At 40.2% G+C, this 18386-nt stretch overlaps 1 protein-coding gene across 1 annotated transcript in view; it reads right to left on the bottom strand.

Annotated features, from left to right (window-relative positions):
- The window catches only part of CFAP44 (cilia and flagella associated protein 44), a 53994-nt gene that overhangs the window by 7084 nt on the left and 28524 nt on the right, over positions 1 to 18386 (bottom strand). Inside the window, exons 18-30 of the mRNA XM_019474722.1 lie at positions 17287 to 17508; positions 16659 to 16801; positions 15487 to 15757; positions 13503 to 13558; positions 12904 to 13066; positions 12441 to 12571; positions 11302 to 11492; positions 10727 to 10892; positions 9602 to 9779; positions 4442 to 4945; positions 2205 to 2408; positions 1504 to 1699; positions 413 to 523 (exon numbers count right to left, since the gene is read on the bottom strand). Coding sequence (XP_019330267.1) covers positions 413 to 523; positions 1504 to 1699; positions 2205 to 2408; positions 4442 to 4945; positions 9602 to 9779; positions 10727 to 10892; positions 11302 to 11492; positions 12441 to 12571; positions 12904 to 13066; positions 13503 to 13558; positions 15487 to 15757; positions 16659 to 16801; positions 17287 to 17508 — 2536 coding nt within the window. The remainder of the gene's footprint in view (positions 1 to 412; positions 524 to 1503; positions 1700 to 2204; positions 2409 to 4441; positions 4946 to 9601; positions 9780 to 10726; positions 10893 to 11301; positions 11493 to 12440; positions 12572 to 12903; positions 13067 to 13502; positions 13559 to 15486; positions 15758 to 16658; positions 16802 to 17286; positions 17509 to 18386) is intronic.

Below are 18386 nucleotides of genomic sequence, written 5' to 3'. Positions count from 1 at the left end.
GGGTCCCCACAGAACTTCCCTGAACAGGGATCTAGCTAGGCCAGGCAGCAGGTTTCCAGAGAGCAGCTACAGCCTCGCTCCAGCTCCACTCCTGCGAGAAGCCTTTTCTCTCCAGAAAACAGCTGTGAAATGGTGAATGGTTCTTCACACAAAATAATTAATTCTTAGTGCTTAGCTAAGTTTTATTTTCCCAAAATTTTTAATTAGGGTACCCTATACTACCAGCAGTTTCATTATCTTCACAGATTTCCTGGAGAGAAATGCTGCACTCAGGAGGGGTACACACATTCTGGCCCCTAATGGCATTAATATGCAGTGAATAAGGAAAAATTCTGTGTTTTCTTTTTAAACACACAATGTTGCCCCTAAAGCTAAACAAGTAGTCAATCCAAGGAAATGATGGCTTAGGTACTCTTTGGGCAAACAGAGTCATCAAAGACTTCATCTTCAGATCCAGAATTTTCTTCATCAATCCCCAAGCTGGACTCATCATCATTCTCCTCTTCATTCTCATCTTCTTCATCTGGAAGAGAAGGACAGTACTGCTGGCTTGCAGAACACACCCAGACCCACTAGCTGTGCATTATGCCAATGTGCTGGTGAACACAACCCCAATAATCCATGAAAGATCACCCTGGTAATATGTGGATCCAGGCACCTCGTGCCTACTGCATTGATTTGATAATTTCACAGAAAGAAAAAACAAAACAAAACAAAAAACTGAGGGAGAGAGATCACCTAGTAGTGCCAAATGCACAGACACAGGCACATTTTTGGGACTTTCTTCAATAATGTTTCCACTCTTTATATGTGCTATGAATCTAAACCTGGTAGGTTTACCATTCTACTGGAGAGATTAATCAACCAAGCAAAATACACAGAGGCACAAAACTGTCACAAAAGCATCACTGTTGTCTGCACTTTTTGCTAATCGTGTCCCATTTGAAATCAAAAGCCAAGTCAGAGAGAGAGCACAAGTATTTTAGCTCAGTAAGACTGCCTAGCCTTAACAGTTTAAAACTGAGTCACTAAGATAAATGAAATCCTTTCGTAGTATGTTTAGTCCTGTGACTAATAGGCGATTGCAGATTAGGTCTATGATCTCTCATTAGTCAATGGACAGATTAAAGGAGAATGTCACTAATCTCTTATCCATAGCTCCCGTTCGTACAGCATAGGAAGTAGCTATTTAAAGCTTTGCCTCTTCTTCATACCAGTTATCAGTCCCCAATATTGACTTACAGGAAGTAAATTGCAGGAGCTGTCATCAGACCAAATGTAGTCATGTTAGAACTGGAATTACACCATTGTTATCATTCAAAATGGCTGCCACAAAACATGGGTCGGTATATAAACAAATCTGGGTAGGTCAGATCTATGTTTTTTTGAACCAAGTTCAGTGCTGCATGTACCCAGGGCTCCAGCTAGACTGAGAGACATTTACTTGACCACATGGAAGTATGTGTAACAAATCCATAAAACAAGAAGAACAGCATCTCCAACCTGCTTCTCTTCCTACTTCTTTTTTTTCCATGCACTTGATTTTCTTCTTCAGAACCTTGGTCAGAAAACGGGCAAACTCATTGTTTTCTCCAAGGGATGCTTGGAAGTTGGCATAAAGAGCTTTCTCACATTCCTGAAGCTTTACAATCTCACTCTTTCTATCCTCCATCTGTGCAAGGTAGCTGTTCAATTTTGACTGAACAAACAAAAAAACTACTTCAGTTAAAAGGTACAACCCACGTGTGTGTATATAGGATGTATCCGTGAAGATCTGGAAATGCAAAACTTCTTTCTCTCTTTAAACCCATGCTTCAATCAAACAAAACAACCCACGTGTGTGTATATAGGATGTATCTGTGAAGATCTGGAAATGCAAAACTTCCTTTAAACCCATGCTTCAATCAAACAAAGCCTAGACGTATGTTCTTAAATTTAAGTATATGATTTGTCACTTATTCCACATCATGAAGTACCTATTAAAATACAACTGTTAAGATTATGAAAACATTAACTATTGGAAGTTAAAAGCGACCATCCTAGATTGATCATCAAAAGCTTCTTGTTTTTCAAAATTTAGCACTAGATGCTGGATCAGTGCTAAAATGAAGCAAAGAGATGCCACCATTTACTTTATGGCTTGCTTTTGTTTCAAGCCATGCATTAGTGGTACTGTTAAATCCAGAGACACACAGCCTACTTACTCGCATGGCCTCCTGCTCACTGATGAGGGTGTCAACACGTCCCTGGAGAAGGTTCTCACGTTTCTCAAGGTCCTTCAGGATAAGCAGCTCTTCATACCACGTGATGTAGCGCAGGTCAGCACTTTTCATCTGCACATCCAGCTTCAGTTTCTTGTGCCGCAGAAAGCGAAGTTCAGCATCAAAGTTGATCACCAGTGCATTGATCTGGGGCATATGAGAGAGTCAAATGAGGAACAGGGAAAGTATTAGGAGTGGAGCTAAACATGTAAAGCTAGAGAAAAGAGCAGAAAGGAAAAATTCTCTCTGTCAAATCAACAACTCGCCCATGCTATTTACTACGGATTACTGAAGTGCTTCGAAAGACAAAGTTAACCCCAAATGCATCTTTGTTCTCAGCACAATAGTAAAAGAATCACCAGGGCTTCACAGGAATGTTTCGCTGCATCCCACTCCACCCCAGAAGTATTTTACTCTTCAGAGAATGTTTTACAGTAGCCTGAAGCAGTTCATGTAACAATCCCAGATGTAGCAATAAATAAATGTCTTCTGCCTTGACAGACTTCTTTCAGAATACCTGCCAGCTCTTCCCTTAGACATTTACAGTTAAATCAGTACTAGCAGCTGCCAACATTAACTTATACATATGTGATGATCACAGCAGCATTTGGATATTCTCTCAAAACCTTCACACACGTGAACACAAGGGTGTCTGTGTTGGAGTAGACCAAAGAGTCAATGGCCAATAGCAGAAGCTAGAGAAAAGACGGTAAGGAACAGAGCAAACAAGTGAATAGTGGTACACCTCTGGCACGCTCCTCTCTGTACCCTCCTAAACTCTGACTTAGGGATATCCTGAGCTTGTAGTGGTATGTTTGTGTCCAACAGCTTTGAATGGATTTTTCTTCCAGACTTTATCAAATTGTAGTTTCCGCCACATCCTAACACAGAGTTCCAAAGCTTAGTTATTGTTGGATAGGAAAACTATTTCTATTCGCATGTTTCAAGCTTTCTACATGACCATTTGATATCTCTCCTTCTTTTAAGAGGTGATTCCCACTCTCCTTTTCTAACCCCAGAAGTATTTTACTCTTCAGAGAATGTTTTACAGTAGCCTGAAGCAGTTCATGTAACAATCCCAGATGTAGCAATAAATAAATGTCTTCTGCCTTGACAGACTTCTTTCAGAATACCTGCCAGCTCTTCCCTTAGACATTTACAGTTAAATCAGTACTAGCAGCTGCCAACATTAACTTATACATATGTGATGATCACAGCAGCATTTGGATATTCTCTCAAAACCTTCACACACGTGAACACAAGGGTGTCTGTGTTGGAGTAGACCAAAGAGTCAATGGCCAATAGCAGAAGCTAGAGAAAAGACGGTAAGGAACAGAGCAAACAAGTGAATAGTGGTACACCTCTGGCACGCTCCTCTCTGTACCCTCCTAAACTCTGACTTAGGGACATCCTGAGCTTGTAGTGGTATGTTTGTGTCCAACAGCTTTGAATGGATTTTTCTTCCAGACTTTATCAAATTGTAGTTTCCGCCACATCCTAACACAGAGTTCCAAAGCTTCGTTACTGTTGGATAGGAAAACTATTTCCATTCGCATGTTTCAAGCTTTCTACATGACCATTTGATTTGATATCTCTCCTTCTTTTAAGAGGTGATTCCCACTCTCCTTTTCTATGCTATTCATAATTTTATCACCTCTGCTCCAACCCTTTCAGTTGCTCCTTTTCCAGGCCCAAGATGCTTTATCCATTTAGATGTGCCTTTTAAAGAAGCTTTTCCATGACTAAGCATTTTGGTTACGCTCTTTTGTACCTTTTCTAATTCTACAAAATCATTTTTGAGACCAAAGGGTCGGGACTACAGTTATTTAAGAGCTGAGAACATCACGAATCTACAAAGTTGTAGTGATGCTCCTTTTTTTCCTCTTCGTCACTTTTCAAGTAATTTCTAACATTTTACTTGTCTTTTTTGGCCACTAAGCTCATGGTTTCATAGAACAATCAATAAGAAATCTAAGATCTGTTTTTCAAGTGATAGCCAGCACACAGGTCACAGGTAGGTATTTATACCGATTTACACTAAATTTGCACCAGATAGCATTTTCCTGAACTTCGGAAAGGCAAGAGTAGCTGCAATCCTGAGGCAGAAGGAAGGGGTTTTGGTTTTATTTCTGGGGCAGTGGGATTGTTCCATCTGAAAAAAATAACTTTTGATTTCCTACCTTTTTAATCAAGGTCTCCTGCAAGTATAGGTTTTTTATCTTCTCCCTCTTTGAAATTTCCAGTTCCATTTCTGTTGGCTCTGCCTTCTTGATCTCAAAAACCTTTCGCTGCTCTGTGACCACAGATGATGCTATTTTCTTCGGGCGTGCACCTGCAGCCTGTGCCATGGGGTCAATCTCTTTAATGGAAGGAGCTCGAAGAAACCCATGCCTAAATGCACAAGATGAGGGAGACCCTTCCAACTGTTCCTGGAGCTTTGCCTTGGCCTCCTGCTCCTCTTTGAACTTCAGGAGGATGTCACTGTCATACTCAAATTTTTTTTCTGGAACCTCATCTGGGTATAACTGAGGGATCGGGGGAAGAGGGAGACATTCTGATAAATCCAAGGCTGTCTGTATGGATTTCAATTCTTGCACTAAACACTTGATCTTATCAATAATAGAAATCTTGAGATCCCGCAAAGACATGATCTCTTTGTTCATATTCACTTTCCTCTTATGGATCTGCAAAGGAAAAGCAATTTTAGCAGGATTCCCCAGGAACACTTACATAGTATGTAGTCTTCCCCAACACAAGTAATGATTAAGAGGCTTGTTATACTGACTTTCCTTCTTTCCATGCTAGCTTTCTTTTCTGTACCATCTCCACACATTAGCATTTTTAAACACCTGTCTTTCAGTCTGTGGTTTTAAAAATCTTTGGAACCACCTCTATTCCTCTCCTTCACAGTGAATAGCAAAGGTGTAAGAAGGAAACGAAGCTTCCCCATTCTCTCAGCTCCTGACTTGATTGTGAGTTTCTTGACATGAGATGTTGAAGCAGTGCAGAAAGCAGACAGAGGCTGTGAAAATAAGCTGTGGGTTTTAGAGGATTAGTAATTTGGATTGTCCCTCATTAAATACAGAGAGTATCTCAGCCTTGATATATGGCCCTCTTTTCAGGCATATAGTACAAATAATACACTAACAAAAGGAAAATCAGATCTCTTTTAGTATTTCGTAAGCAAGCAAAAGAAACAAACCTGAGAGGACCTTTACTGTACACACTACCAAATGCACTGCTGTACAGAAATCTAGACCTTGACATAGTCATTGAAACAAAGCCGTTATCTCATATAACCTCAAAGATACTGAGGCAGTCCTCCACAAATGTATGTTCTGGAAGGCAGATGAGATTCTTGTCCTTTATATGTGATGGTGAAGCTGAAATCACAGCTACTGCAGGTGGTTAGAAGTGGAACAAAGTTCTGAATTTTTGAAGTATAGTAGATAGCGATATTAAAAGCAGGAAAGTAACATTCTGTCTGATGCTTTTGGATTTCATAAAAGCCACTAGATGTCCAAAACAAATTCTATCCAGGCCTTCCAGCAATCCAGAGTCCCAAAGTCAACTCAGAGAACTTTGGCATCAGCTGGGTTTTTTTTCCTCCAACTCAAGATGAAGATCCACTAATCTGAAAAGTGCCACTTATATCACATGTAAGAGGTGGGAATTAAACAGCCAAGTGCAGCAAAACCTATTTGTAACAACTTGTTTGCATCTTGCTTGGCCTGTAGGCAGAGCTCAGTAATAATTCTATATTCAGAATTCAGTAATAATAATTCTGTTCGACATCATTAATTATCTGTATGATGGGGCAGAGCGTACCCTCAGCAAGTCTGCTGATAATGCAAAACTGGGAGGAGTGGCTGATACACCAGACGGGTGTGCTGCCATCCAGAGGGAGAGGCTAGAGCGATGGGCTGACAGCAACTTCATGAAGTTCAACAAGTGGAAGTGCAAAGTCCTGCATCTGGGGAGGAACAACCTTATGCACCAGTACATGCTGGGGGCTGACCAGCTGGAAAGCAGTTTTGCAGAAAAGAACCTGTGGGTCTTGGTGGACACCAAGTGGACCATGAGCCAGCAACGTGCCATTGTGGCAAAGAGGGCTAACAGTATCCTGGACTGCATTAGGGAGTGTTGCCACAGGTCAAGGGAGGTGATCCCTCCTCAGCACTGGCAAGGTCACATCTGGAGTGCTGTGTCCGTTCTGGGCTCCCCAATACAAGAGAGAGATGGGACTACTGGAGACAGTCCAGTGAAGGGCCATGTCGTGGTTTAACCTCAGCCGGCAACTGAGCACCACACAGCCGCTTGCTCACTCTCTCCCCCCTGGCCCCAGTGGGATGGGGGAGGGAATCAGAAGAGTAAAAGTGAGAAAACTCGTGGGTTGAGATAAGAACAGTTTAATAATTGAAATAAAATAAAATAGTAATAACATTAATAATAAAAGAATACACAAAGCAAGTGATGCATGATGCAATTGCTCACCACCAACTGACCCCCGGCCAGCTTTCCCCCAGTTTATGTACTGAGCATGATGCCACCATGGCATCATACCATTCCATGGTATGGAATATCCCTTTGGCCAGTTTGGGTCAGCTGTCCTGGCTGTGCCCCCTCCCAGCTTCTTGTGCACCTCCAGCCTTCTCAGTCAGTAGAGCATGGGAAGCTGAAAAGTCCTTGACTAGTGTAAGCACTACCTAGCAACAGCTAAAACATCGGTGTGTTATCACATTATTCTCATACTAAATCCAAAACACAGCACTATACCAGCTACTAGGAAGAAAATTAACTCTATCCCAAGCTGAAATCAGGACAGGCCACTCAGATGATTAGGGGACTGGAGCATCTCTCATATGAGGAAAGGCTGAGAGAGCTGGGACTGTTCAGCCTGGAGAAGAGAAGGCTTGGGGAGGGATCTCATCAATGTATATAAATACCTAAAGGGAGGGTGCAAAGAGGTTGGAGCCAGGCTCTTTTCAGTGGTGCCCAGTGACTGGCAAGAGGAGATGCGCACAAACTGAAACACAGGAGGTTCCCTCTGAACATCAGGAAACACTTTTTTACTGAGGGTCACTGAGCACTGGCAAGATTGCCCAAGTGAGGTTGTGGGGTCTCCATCCTTGGAGATATTAAAAAACCATCTGGACATGGTCCTAGGCAACCTGCTGTAGATGGCCCTGCTTGAGCAGCGGGTTTGGACTAGATTACTGTCAGAAATGTCTTCCAACTTCAATCATTCTGTGATAAGGAGACGCTGTATTAATTTACTCTTTTCACATGAAATAATAATCAAATGTGATCTAACGTTAATGTATTTGGCAGAAACTTCTCTGATCTTTATAAAAGAAAACAACCCTATACACTAGCCACTTGAAGTAACTGGAATTCTTCATCTGTATAAACCTGGAATTTACAACAAGGACTATTCCCTTTGTTTGCATTGGCTTGTCCTACTGATGTGCCCCCTCCCAGCTTCTTGTGCACCTCCAGCCTTCTCAGTCAGTAGAGCATGGGAAGCTGAAAAGTCCTTGACTAGTGTAAGCACTACCTAGCAACAGCTAAAACATCGGTGTGTTATCACATTATTCTCATACTAAATCCAAAACACAGCACTATACCAGCTACTAGGAAGAAAATTAACTCTATCCCAAGCTGAAATCAGGACAGGCCACTCAGATGATTAGGGGACTGGAGCATCTCTCATATGAGGAAAGGCTGAGAGAGCTGGGACTGTTCAGCCTGGAGAAGAGAAGGCTTGGGGAGGGATCTCATCAATGTATATAAATACCTAAAGGGAGGGTGCAAAGTGGTTGGAGCCAGGCTCTTTTCAGTGGTGCCCAGTGACTGGCAAGAGGAGATGCGCACAAACTGAAACACAGGAGGTTCCCTCTGAACATCAGGAAACACTTTTTTACTGAGGGTCACTGAGCACTGGCACAGATTGCCCAGTGAGGTTGTGGGGTCTCCATCCTTGGAGATATTAAAAAACCATCTGGACATGGTCCTAGGCAACCTGCTCTAGATGGCCCTGCTTGAGCAGCGGGTTTGGACTAGATTACTGTCAGAAATGTCTTCCAACTTCAATCATTCTGTGATAAGGAGACGCTGTATTAATTTACTCTTTTCACATGAAATAATAATCAAATGTGATCTAACGTTAATGTATTTGGCAGAAACTTCTCTGATCTTTATAAAAGAAAACAACCCTATACACTAGCCACTTGAAGTAACTGGAATTCTTCATCTGTATAAACCTGGAATTTACAACAAGGACTATTCCCTTTGTTTGCATTGGCTTGTCCTACTGATTTAGGTTAATCACTGGGTATCTGGTAACATCAGCACCACAGTGAAGTACTGGAGCCCAAGCATGAGATTAGAATGATCCAACAAATCCCCTGAGATTGTAGCATTGCTTCTGTAATGCTTAGACCTCACTATCAAAGCAACCCAGCCTAGAGGGTACCTAAGATTAGGCAACTGGTTCACGAGGATAAGACTGGAGAAGATTCAGGGCCACTGAGAGTGTAACTTACATTTCGCCAGACAAAGATAAACCATGCAGTGAAGAGGCTCCTCTGTCAATAAGCAGGAAAGAAATAAGCCTTCCTACCAAAAAGCAACTAGACAGTTCCAAGTTCAATAGATATATTCCTTCATTGTTCTTTTAGCTAAAGAAATTTGTCATTCTTTTGTGCTCCAGCCAAATAAAATGAAAAACAGTTCCTATGAGATGAAGGATGGGGGGAAAGAAGTCACAAGGAAAGCAACAAAGATACTGTACAACATTTGAGCTTCTTGTGTCTTTGTGGTTAAAAGACGTGTGGTAGCTGTAGAAATCCTATCACAGAAAGGTGGCTCCAAAAGACCTGGTTTCTGAGGAAGATTCCAATGCTTAGTACCCAGAAGCAGTGATTGCCAAAGTGCAAATATGGAGACACACAGGAGAAACGCCTGTCCTTGCTCACATCCCTGTTTTTGTAAAGGTATTTCATGGCAGGAGTTATTTAGCTCAGTGTTTTAAGGAAAGCATACCAGTTACTAGATGATAAGACTTTTTGAAGAATTCAAAAAGACAGATGTTCCTGCTGAAGTACTAGAAATGGTAAATTCTCTTTCTCATTTAAAAAGAGCCAGCTGACAGTTATCCTGACAGCTCACAAGAGAAAGGCTGATTTGTAACTAAAGCTGACTCAAGACAGCCTGTCCCTCAAGGCCTCTTCCCACATCCACTTTGATTTCCTTTCAAAAAATTTCTTCAGTGACTAATACACTATCCTCCCTCCCCCAAAAAGGGGGAAATATACACACCAATGAATCAGTTTACATACCAACGCTTCCAGGGATATAAGCTGCATCACCTTCTTCTCAGTGTTCATACGCTTGTGTTCAGGGACTCTGTAGTTAGGGGCAGTCTTCAGCTTATAACATCCCATATTTTCCTGTGCTTCTCTGATGTCCTCAACATCCTTGGGATTCTCATAGTCATCACTAGGTTTGCTCTTGTATCTGGTAGGTACAAAACAAAGCTGAACTTTAAGACAGAAAGCATACAGATGAACAAACAGGGTCATTTCATATCTTCTGATTTCTGCAGCAAGGCTTGAGAGGTGAGCTAGGGATCAAGAATCACACAACTCTTTCAGAAGCCAATTGCTACTTTGAGAAGTATATCCTTGCACATTTGAACAAAAGCCTCAGATTATTTTTTTGCCAAAAAAATTCTTATAACATAGGTCTGCCATGGGACAGGTTAAACCTCTACACTTGGACTGAGTTCTGGGTTTAGCAAGTACATGCTGCTCTCAGTCTCAGGGAGCCGTGTGTCAACACTCCACCAGCCTGCAGCACAGAATACCTGATCCTACTCTATATTGTTAAACAGTTAATAACCTTAAAAAGCCTTGTACTCTGACTCTGCATTGGTCCCATTCCCTGTCATTCATCTCCTAATGAAAAAATTCTGTACTTGCATGAGCATTTAAAGATGTCTTGTCCCCCTTTCTTGCCTCTCAAGATAAAGACCACCATGAAGCGTGAAGGCATATCACAAACACTCACATAATAGCTATGATGTTAGCACAACTGACCTAACCCAGCTGTTACAGCATCTGCTCTATGTGGTGCTGGTAGGGTTAACTAAGAGTTGATTGTAACGGTTTAGGTGTCCCTCATAATCAATTTAGACACCTTTTTATTCCCTATCTGAAGCTGCAGCTACCTAGCTGAATTTAAGTTTTTTAATATTTTAGAGGAACCACAGAAACTAACTGCAAGATTTTAATGCTCTCTTGAGACTGAGAGATACATGAAAACTCATCTATTTTAATTACAACCATTAGGAATATAAAAAACTAGGGAGAGAGATTATAGTGCCATATGACAGCTAAATAGCATTACTTGACCTCAGGCAAGAAGCAGAACTAAAAGGGCACAGAGTCCAGTTCAAGACTCACAATTCATCCCACTCTGCCTTCCTCTTCACGATCTTAGCTTTCACCTTGTCAGATTTCTCAACAATTCTTCTGATTTGCTCATGTTTGCTTCCTATATAATGCGTGGTTGGCTTTCGGACCTCTGACGTCTTCAGCTTTTCAGCTTCACCCTCAAAAATTCTAGCATCTGAACCAAAAAACAACCATGTGAAGATGTAAATACCATGCAGCACAGTGCAGTCCCAACTACTGGAAACCCCCTGGGACAGCTCCTGTAGAGCTGGTGTCAATCAGTATAGTTCCACTGCAGTGGATGTTCTGAACGTATTCAGGTTCTTTGACTTGACTCTTAGTCACATTCTACCCATGGGGTTGACAGACAATTGCTGGCATTGACCTAAACATGGAGAACTATGTATGTGTGTTACTATGTATGTAGGTACTGAAAAAACATACCACAGTTATATTTCTTTACCTGTACCTAAAGAAATTATAAATTTCTTTAGCTTGAACTCAGGAAAACAAACTGAGATGAAAGACAGAAACCATATTACTGATAAGATTTAAACGGCCATCATTAGCCCTATGCGTACGGCTTGTCTCTCTGACGATCTCCCTTTTTTCTGCTTGTTTCCATGCCCGTTTAAGTACTGTCCTCTTCCATGATGGACGTTCCTTATCTTGGTAGTATTTCTCAGACATTGCTAGAAGTCTGTAGGTGGAAATCTGATGATTGCTTTGAATAGCATGAACAACAACAGTGTCAAATTCCAGTGAGTCCCGAAACCTGAAAAACCAAATTAGACAAAACTGTCTGATGTCAGTAGGCACAACATACCATTTTTCCTTGACCAAAAGGACATGAATAATGTATTTTACTTATTGCACATATAATCATTACATGTAAATTCACAAGTCAGTAAATAATAGCATGATGACATCTGACACTATCTATTGACTTTTATATAACCTAGGAATGGAGATGCTCAAGAATAAACATATTAAGACATCTCTTAATATTGAAACTTACACCAGGTTCTTCATGAGAATATCTTCCATCTAACATTAAGGACTGATTAAAAACATGTTCATTCAAGTCTTTTCCCACTCACACACTCTGTGTGTCTAAGGTGTTTTTGTTATTGTGTATTATTTCTATCGTGTATTTGTTTTTAGGAATTCATCTTTTGCTATGTACTTAGATTTAAGAAAACCAACCCAAAATGTACCTTGCGCTTAAACTTGTGTTCTTGAGAAAATTAATTTCGTAACTTTAAACTATATAGGGAACATTGTGTTAGCAATGACACTAAAATATCTGACAGACATGCAACATGCCTGAAAAACAGGGATTCATTTCACAGGTTGTTCTTCAAAGTTCCAATAAGAGTTCTTGGTTCTTACTGAACTTACCGGCAAAAAAACAGGCAAACTTAGTCTCAAAAAACCCCCCAGTTTTCTTCATATAGAAGTGAATCAGAATGAAGCTACTTCCTTGATTTGCATATCTGAATTTTTAGCAAAGATTCAAAAAAAGAAAGTATACCCAAATATCAATGTATACTCTTGTGTATGTTCCAAGTAAAATAAGAACAGAATCATAACAGAACAGAAGAATTATTGATTATATGAGGGGAAAAAAAAAATCACATTCTTTTTTCTTGTGGCAGGTACAACTTTGTAAATGATAAGCCCCATGCAAGGTCAGAGGGAGAAGAAGAAGAAAAGTGGTTACTGATTTCGTAGCTTCTGCAGTCCAATCAAGTGTTTCTCATGCTCCCAAGCCAGCTCCTTTTGCACTAACTGGATTCTCTGTGCTGTCTGCCTATCCAGCTCCTCAAGGATCCTATGGTCCATCTCATACTGCTGCAGAAAGATAGAAAACCCAGCATCACATTATCTTGGCTACTAGGTTTTGGTAATAAATATTTTTGCCCAGGTGCCAGAGTTCCACGCACATCAACACAATCCTTTATTTCAGGAGCTATTCAGATCTCCACAGAGAACCACATTTTCCCCACATGCTTCTTAAATGACACAAATCATAAGCTGTGATTCATAAGTCCCAGCAAATTATATATTCATAGAACTACCTTAATGCAAAGGGTTGGACATCTTTGGCCCCAATACATTGGGTAGCAACATTTTAGAAGAAGGTGCCTTTAAAGGTAAATGACCCTTATAAAAAACAGAAGTACCTCTCTGTGCAGCTGCATGTGCTTGGGCAACTCCTGATTCTTTTGAAGAAGAAAAAGAAACTCATGCCTCAGTGCAATTAACTCCTCTCTTTTCTTGTTTTTTTTTTCTTCAGCTTCCTTCATTATCCGTTCGTACTCCTTTTTCTGCTTGACTTCCTCAAGGCTGAAAATACATGAAAAAGGAAATGGTGTTATCTCAATGGAAGAGAGGAAAGATTACAGTTTATGTAACCTTTTAGATTTTGTTGAAATCCTTAAACTCCCAATGAACTCAATGGCTTTGAGGGTAACTTAGAAAGGACTCATCTTCCTGTATATTTGTACAGTCCTAACATCATGGGGCTTTGACCTTGCCCTTGTATTGTCTCTGTAGTCTGAAGTTAAGTAAGTCTCAGAGTACCATATTTGAATTACTACCACAGAAGAGTAGATGAAATGGAAGGAAAGGTTGAAAAAACTTTGTGTGTAACAAAGAAATTACCCAAATTCAGGGTGATCAACTTCTCCCTCCTCTTAGAAGGCAAAAAGAAATACGTGGTCTGAAGAAAGAGCTACCAACACTTGAAAATCTCTTTTATTATTATCCAAGCATCTCTTACTTGTAGGCATTGGGATCCTCAATGTCTTCAGTAGCCTTCTCCTTCTCAAGACCACTCTAGAATAAAAATGTTGTCTTGCCTTTAAACAAGCAATAATAGTTTCAACAGACAATAAAGCTTCTACAAACATTAAGACAGAGCTCCCATTGCCTCTCACAAAACCAGAAGAAACCTTCATGATCAATATTGCTATACAGGCCTTAAATATCACGTTTTAATGTTTCAAGAACAAAAAGCAATTAAGTCGGTTTACATGTAAAAGAACTAATGGAGCATAGTTCTTAGGGAAAGAGAACACAAATCCTATATCCTCCCCATCAACATTAACCATTACATCATTGCTTGTCCTAACTTCACTCTGTCGCATATCATCTTTGGTTCTCTACCCCGCAAACCCAATTCTCTTGTCCCCTCTCACTGCCAGGTTGACAAGAGACAACATATCCTGGGCTAATTCCAAGTTACATGTGTAATTCATCTGGTTTGCTTCTGCTGACTGCATAATGGGTTCACAATTATTAGCTGTGAAGAATGACAGATGGATGGACACTGCAGTCGCACAAGCCTCATTTCCCTAGGCAATCATGCTCTAAAAAAAGAGGAGGGCCTATCACCCTACAGTGAATACAATCGTACTAAATTGATCTGTAATTTAACTCAATTAGTTTCAGAGGATTTGTATTTGATTCTCTAAGAATCTCATTAAGTTTAATGAAGATGGAATTTTTAAAATCTTCCACATGACTTAAAACTAGAATAGATACTTAATGAAGATATACTTTGATAAGGGAAAAACTCTATTAGGATGGTCATTAAGCAATGTTGCTAGCCTGAACAATAGAAATTGACCATAAAGATCTTTATACAGAGCTACTTACATACTCAAAATGATAAAACTGTGTATATGGTTTATAATTGTATGTTAATTGCTACTTGTAAAACTGGAGCTAGCAAGGCTCTGATATCACAGGTTCCAATCATTCACTTAGTTTAAGAAAATTATTTTGAGTCTATTCTCAGTGCTATATATTCTACTGATACTGGTAAAGAATTCCAACTAGTCATGAACAATTTAACTAAATGATCAAAATCACAATTTCCACTCTGTCCCTCTCATCAAGCATCTTTCAAAACGTAGTTACCAACTAATATTAAAAATATTTAAAAGTTGGATTTGTTTTATGTTGACACTTCCAAGATTTTTAAACTGTACTGAATGTATATCTACTCCAAAACTCATTGTGCAAGATAGCACTTCTTTACTCAACAGGTCTCACTGCTTCTTTCAAGTTATATTTGTTTAATTTAGGTACTCAAGATTTTTTTAAAAATTCAATAAACTCTGAACATTTTCAGTGGGGGAATTGACACCTCTTTCTTCTTGTGTATTATCAGTAGAACTGTTATCGAGTTCCAGTGTCATCTGTTCAAACATGTTAAAGGTGATGAGCTCTACAGCGATTACAGGACACCTGCAATATCATTACTGCTAATGCTGTCCAAGAGTGAAAGAGCAGCAGAATCAGCATCATGCTGTGCTATTTTGCAAATTTAAAAAATCCAACTTGTGAGTTGTATATGAATGGTACCAGATGTGCTAGAATCCCCACCCAGAGCAGAATCATACTTTACTGGAATTAAATCGAAAACAGGTGGTAAGTATGACAAATCCTTGTGGTTCTTTCATTCTAGGAATGTGCATGATTACACCTTTGAGTGGGAAAAGACTAGTAGAATATTACATACGAACAACACATACTATGCTTATTTGGAGAAAACTACAAAACATTGAGAAGGAACAATGCAGTCATAGTGCCTGTTTATTAGGGAATGTTTTGCAAGAGCTCTTCTTCCAAATTGTTTGGGAAACCTCAGCTTTTGCTATGAAAGATCTATGATGCCAAATAATTGAACTGGATTTTACCCACCTGCAGTAGTTTCATTGTAAACAGGCCTAATTCAGTGAAAGAGGGTAGCGACTTACCCTAGGAGAGGGGATTTTGGCTTTTAGCTCTTTGTGAACATCCTCTGGAGACAAGATGTTGAAAGTAAAAATGTTTCCATCTCCACCACAGGTAATCAGAAACCTATCATCATAACTAGAACAGATCCCCTGGATCTGGCCATAATCATTGTCATGTACATTGAAGGACCAGTATTCCTTCAGGGTATTCACTGAGAGGTCTTTATCTTGGAGAGGATAAACACGCAGTGCGCCATTCTGCATCCCACAGAACATCAATAGTCTGCTGGTACTGTCAAATAAGCAACGAGAAACAGTAATAGCAGGCAACTTGTAACAAATAAGGCCACAGCTCAAAAGGTGATACTTGAAAAGAGCTAATCTAGCTTAATAAATGTAGCTTTCCCACGTTTGTAAGCTGGGAGCAAAGTATTTGGACCATTTAAAGTTTGTGTGATACTACTACAAACTTTTTTTCCAGCTAACTGGCTGCTCAGGAATGTTCCAGCATTTGCTGGGTATGATGGAACTGGTCTCAGCCCTGAGTTGGGCAGGGTAGCAGACACCAAGTTCAGAGCTAGAAAAACAGTTTTCCTTCCCTGCTTTCCACCTAGTACGGATGATGATGAATGCAGCCAGCTGTAGATTAGAGCCTGAACTAAACCTGCCTCCTTAGATGCAGAACATGCCCAGCCTTACAGGGAACCTAATATTGAGAGTCTGAAAATAGTTCACCCTTTTCATTCGTACAGTTCACAGAATGTCCTGGAAGCCTGTATTCTTTGCACAAGAGGGATGGACTGATCCCTCCGTGTTCTCCTCAAGGGGTAACTGTGTCCTCTCTTTGCTAACTATAAAAAAGAACAGCTGTTCTGGTTATGACAATTTGCAGAGACTTCTAATGGTTCTCCTGAGTTCTACACTCTAGGATGTTTGAGTCCTAATCAGTAGTTAATTAGAAATCAGATGTTTTCATCTTTGAACGGCTTTTTAAGTTATTGTCAGACACAGTGCCCAACTGCGTCCATTAGGAATTTTAAGTGAAACTCAGTGCCAGGAAAACCAGAGAGAGTTCCTGCACACTAGAGTTGAGCCACAATTAAAAAGGGACAAAGCAGTGTACCCTCCTCCCTTCCAAGTTCAATTTCGTCAAGCTTTATCACAAAGCTATCTGTTACACTACAATGTTTTACCAGAAGGAGATTTGGTGGATGGGATTGTCGTCGGTGTCCTCAATAGGAATCACTTCAAAGGGTTCATCTTTCCTGTTTTCAGGGTCATCTTGGTGATAATTCGAGAATTCACAATGATAGAGGAACCCTGAGTCATACCCACCCTGAAGAAGAGAAGGACCATAAAGAAATGGTGACAGAAGAACACTGAAGCAGCTGTCCAGATAAATGCAATTTTCAGAATAATTCTTCCTTTCTTAAGGTTCTACGATAGGTTAGGAAATGTTACTTCCAAACATCTAGAGATCCTATTTACCCACAGAGAAAAATCTCTCATGATCACTGGCAGTACAAGCCATCCTACCAATATGTTAAGATTCTGCCTTCTGCTTGTGAGGGAACAGCTTAGCCTTTGTGCCCATTCAGGCATCACCAAGAAGTGTACCTATTGGAAACTTATTGAACAATCTGAACTGGAGTGACACTACTGGTTTACTTCACAAAGACCACTGAAACTATCAAGTATGAAGGGAATTCCATGACCTAGAGATGGCAGATTTCAGATAATCAGTTTTTTAAGGCACCCAGAGGTGAAGGGAAGGTTGCCACATCTTGCAATCCCATCAACATAAAATAAAAATTGACTTACCAAGGAAAGCCAAAATTTTCCTGGTGCTGAATAAAACCCACAGAGGATGGGACTGGGCTCCTCTGGTATGTAGAGAGGTGGCAATGGCTCTTCTTCGGGTTCCTCTTCAGGTTGTTGTTCTTCTATCTCCTTTCCCATCTCCTGTTGCTGCTTTATCCATTCAAGTTTTGCTTTCTCCTTCTCCTGCTTTTTTTTCTCTCTCAGTGCGATCTCCTCTTCCAGCTATTACAACAAGCAGAGAAACACAGAGACATGAAACCAAGGCACTCCACGCATTACTGACTGAAGGAGTCTCGTAAATGAAATCCAAGGTGGTCCTGGCATTATACATACAGAATATCTGGAGAAATCTCTTTTCCATCAACTAAGTGGAGATCAACCAGACTTCATGGGAGTCCCCAGTGGAATGCCCCCCATTTCCCTCCTCTGAAGTATTTTAACTCATGGTCCTTTGAAACAGAAACCATTCTGCTTGAGAAGCAGACTTCAGCATTTCCTCAGAGAGATTATTCCCAATATTAACCACTATGAGCATACTACTTCTGCAGAACTCCTAAGCCCTGTCCCCTGCATGCCCAGGAGAAAGAAAAGTGCTGGAAAGCTGAATTCAAACTCCCGAGTTCTAGTGCATCATTGATGTAGAGTAAAAAAAAGAAGTTGTAATGGACTTTACTTCTTCTGAATACTGAAGGGAAGACATTTGCAGATTTATAAAACCTTTAAAACCCCCTTTCCATTCAAGCTTACTTTAGCATAAACAAATATCAAACATTCTCTAAAACAGGATCTTCCTAAGAAGATATTAGATAGCAAATCATAGAGAAAGGTCTGGAAAGGATCTCAAAAGAGCATTCTTTTGCCTGAAAGCAGAATCAGCTAAACAAATATTATCAGCTGATGTTTGTCTGACCTACCCTTTAAAAATCTCCTGCTATGGGGACTCTACAGCCTATGCAAACTATTTCAGTGCTTCACCACCCTCACTGTTAGAAATCTTTCCTTACATCTTATCTAAAACATCCTCGTTGCGACTTATTAATTATTGATCTATTCCCAGAGGAAAAAGAGAACAATTAATATTCTTTCTCTCTGTAGAAACC

This window comes from Aptenodytes forsteri, unplaced genomic scaffold, assembly GCF_000699145.1.
Source record: "Aptenodytes forsteri isolate BGI_AS27 unplaced genomic scaffold, ASM69914v1 Scaffold61, whole genome shotgun sequence".
Taxonomy (NCBI): domain Eukaryota; kingdom Metazoa; phylum Chordata; class Aves; order Sphenisciformes; family Spheniscidae; genus Aptenodytes; species Aptenodytes forsteri.
Note: the sequence above shows the minus strand (reverse complement) of the source record. Positions and strands in the feature narration are given on the sequence as shown.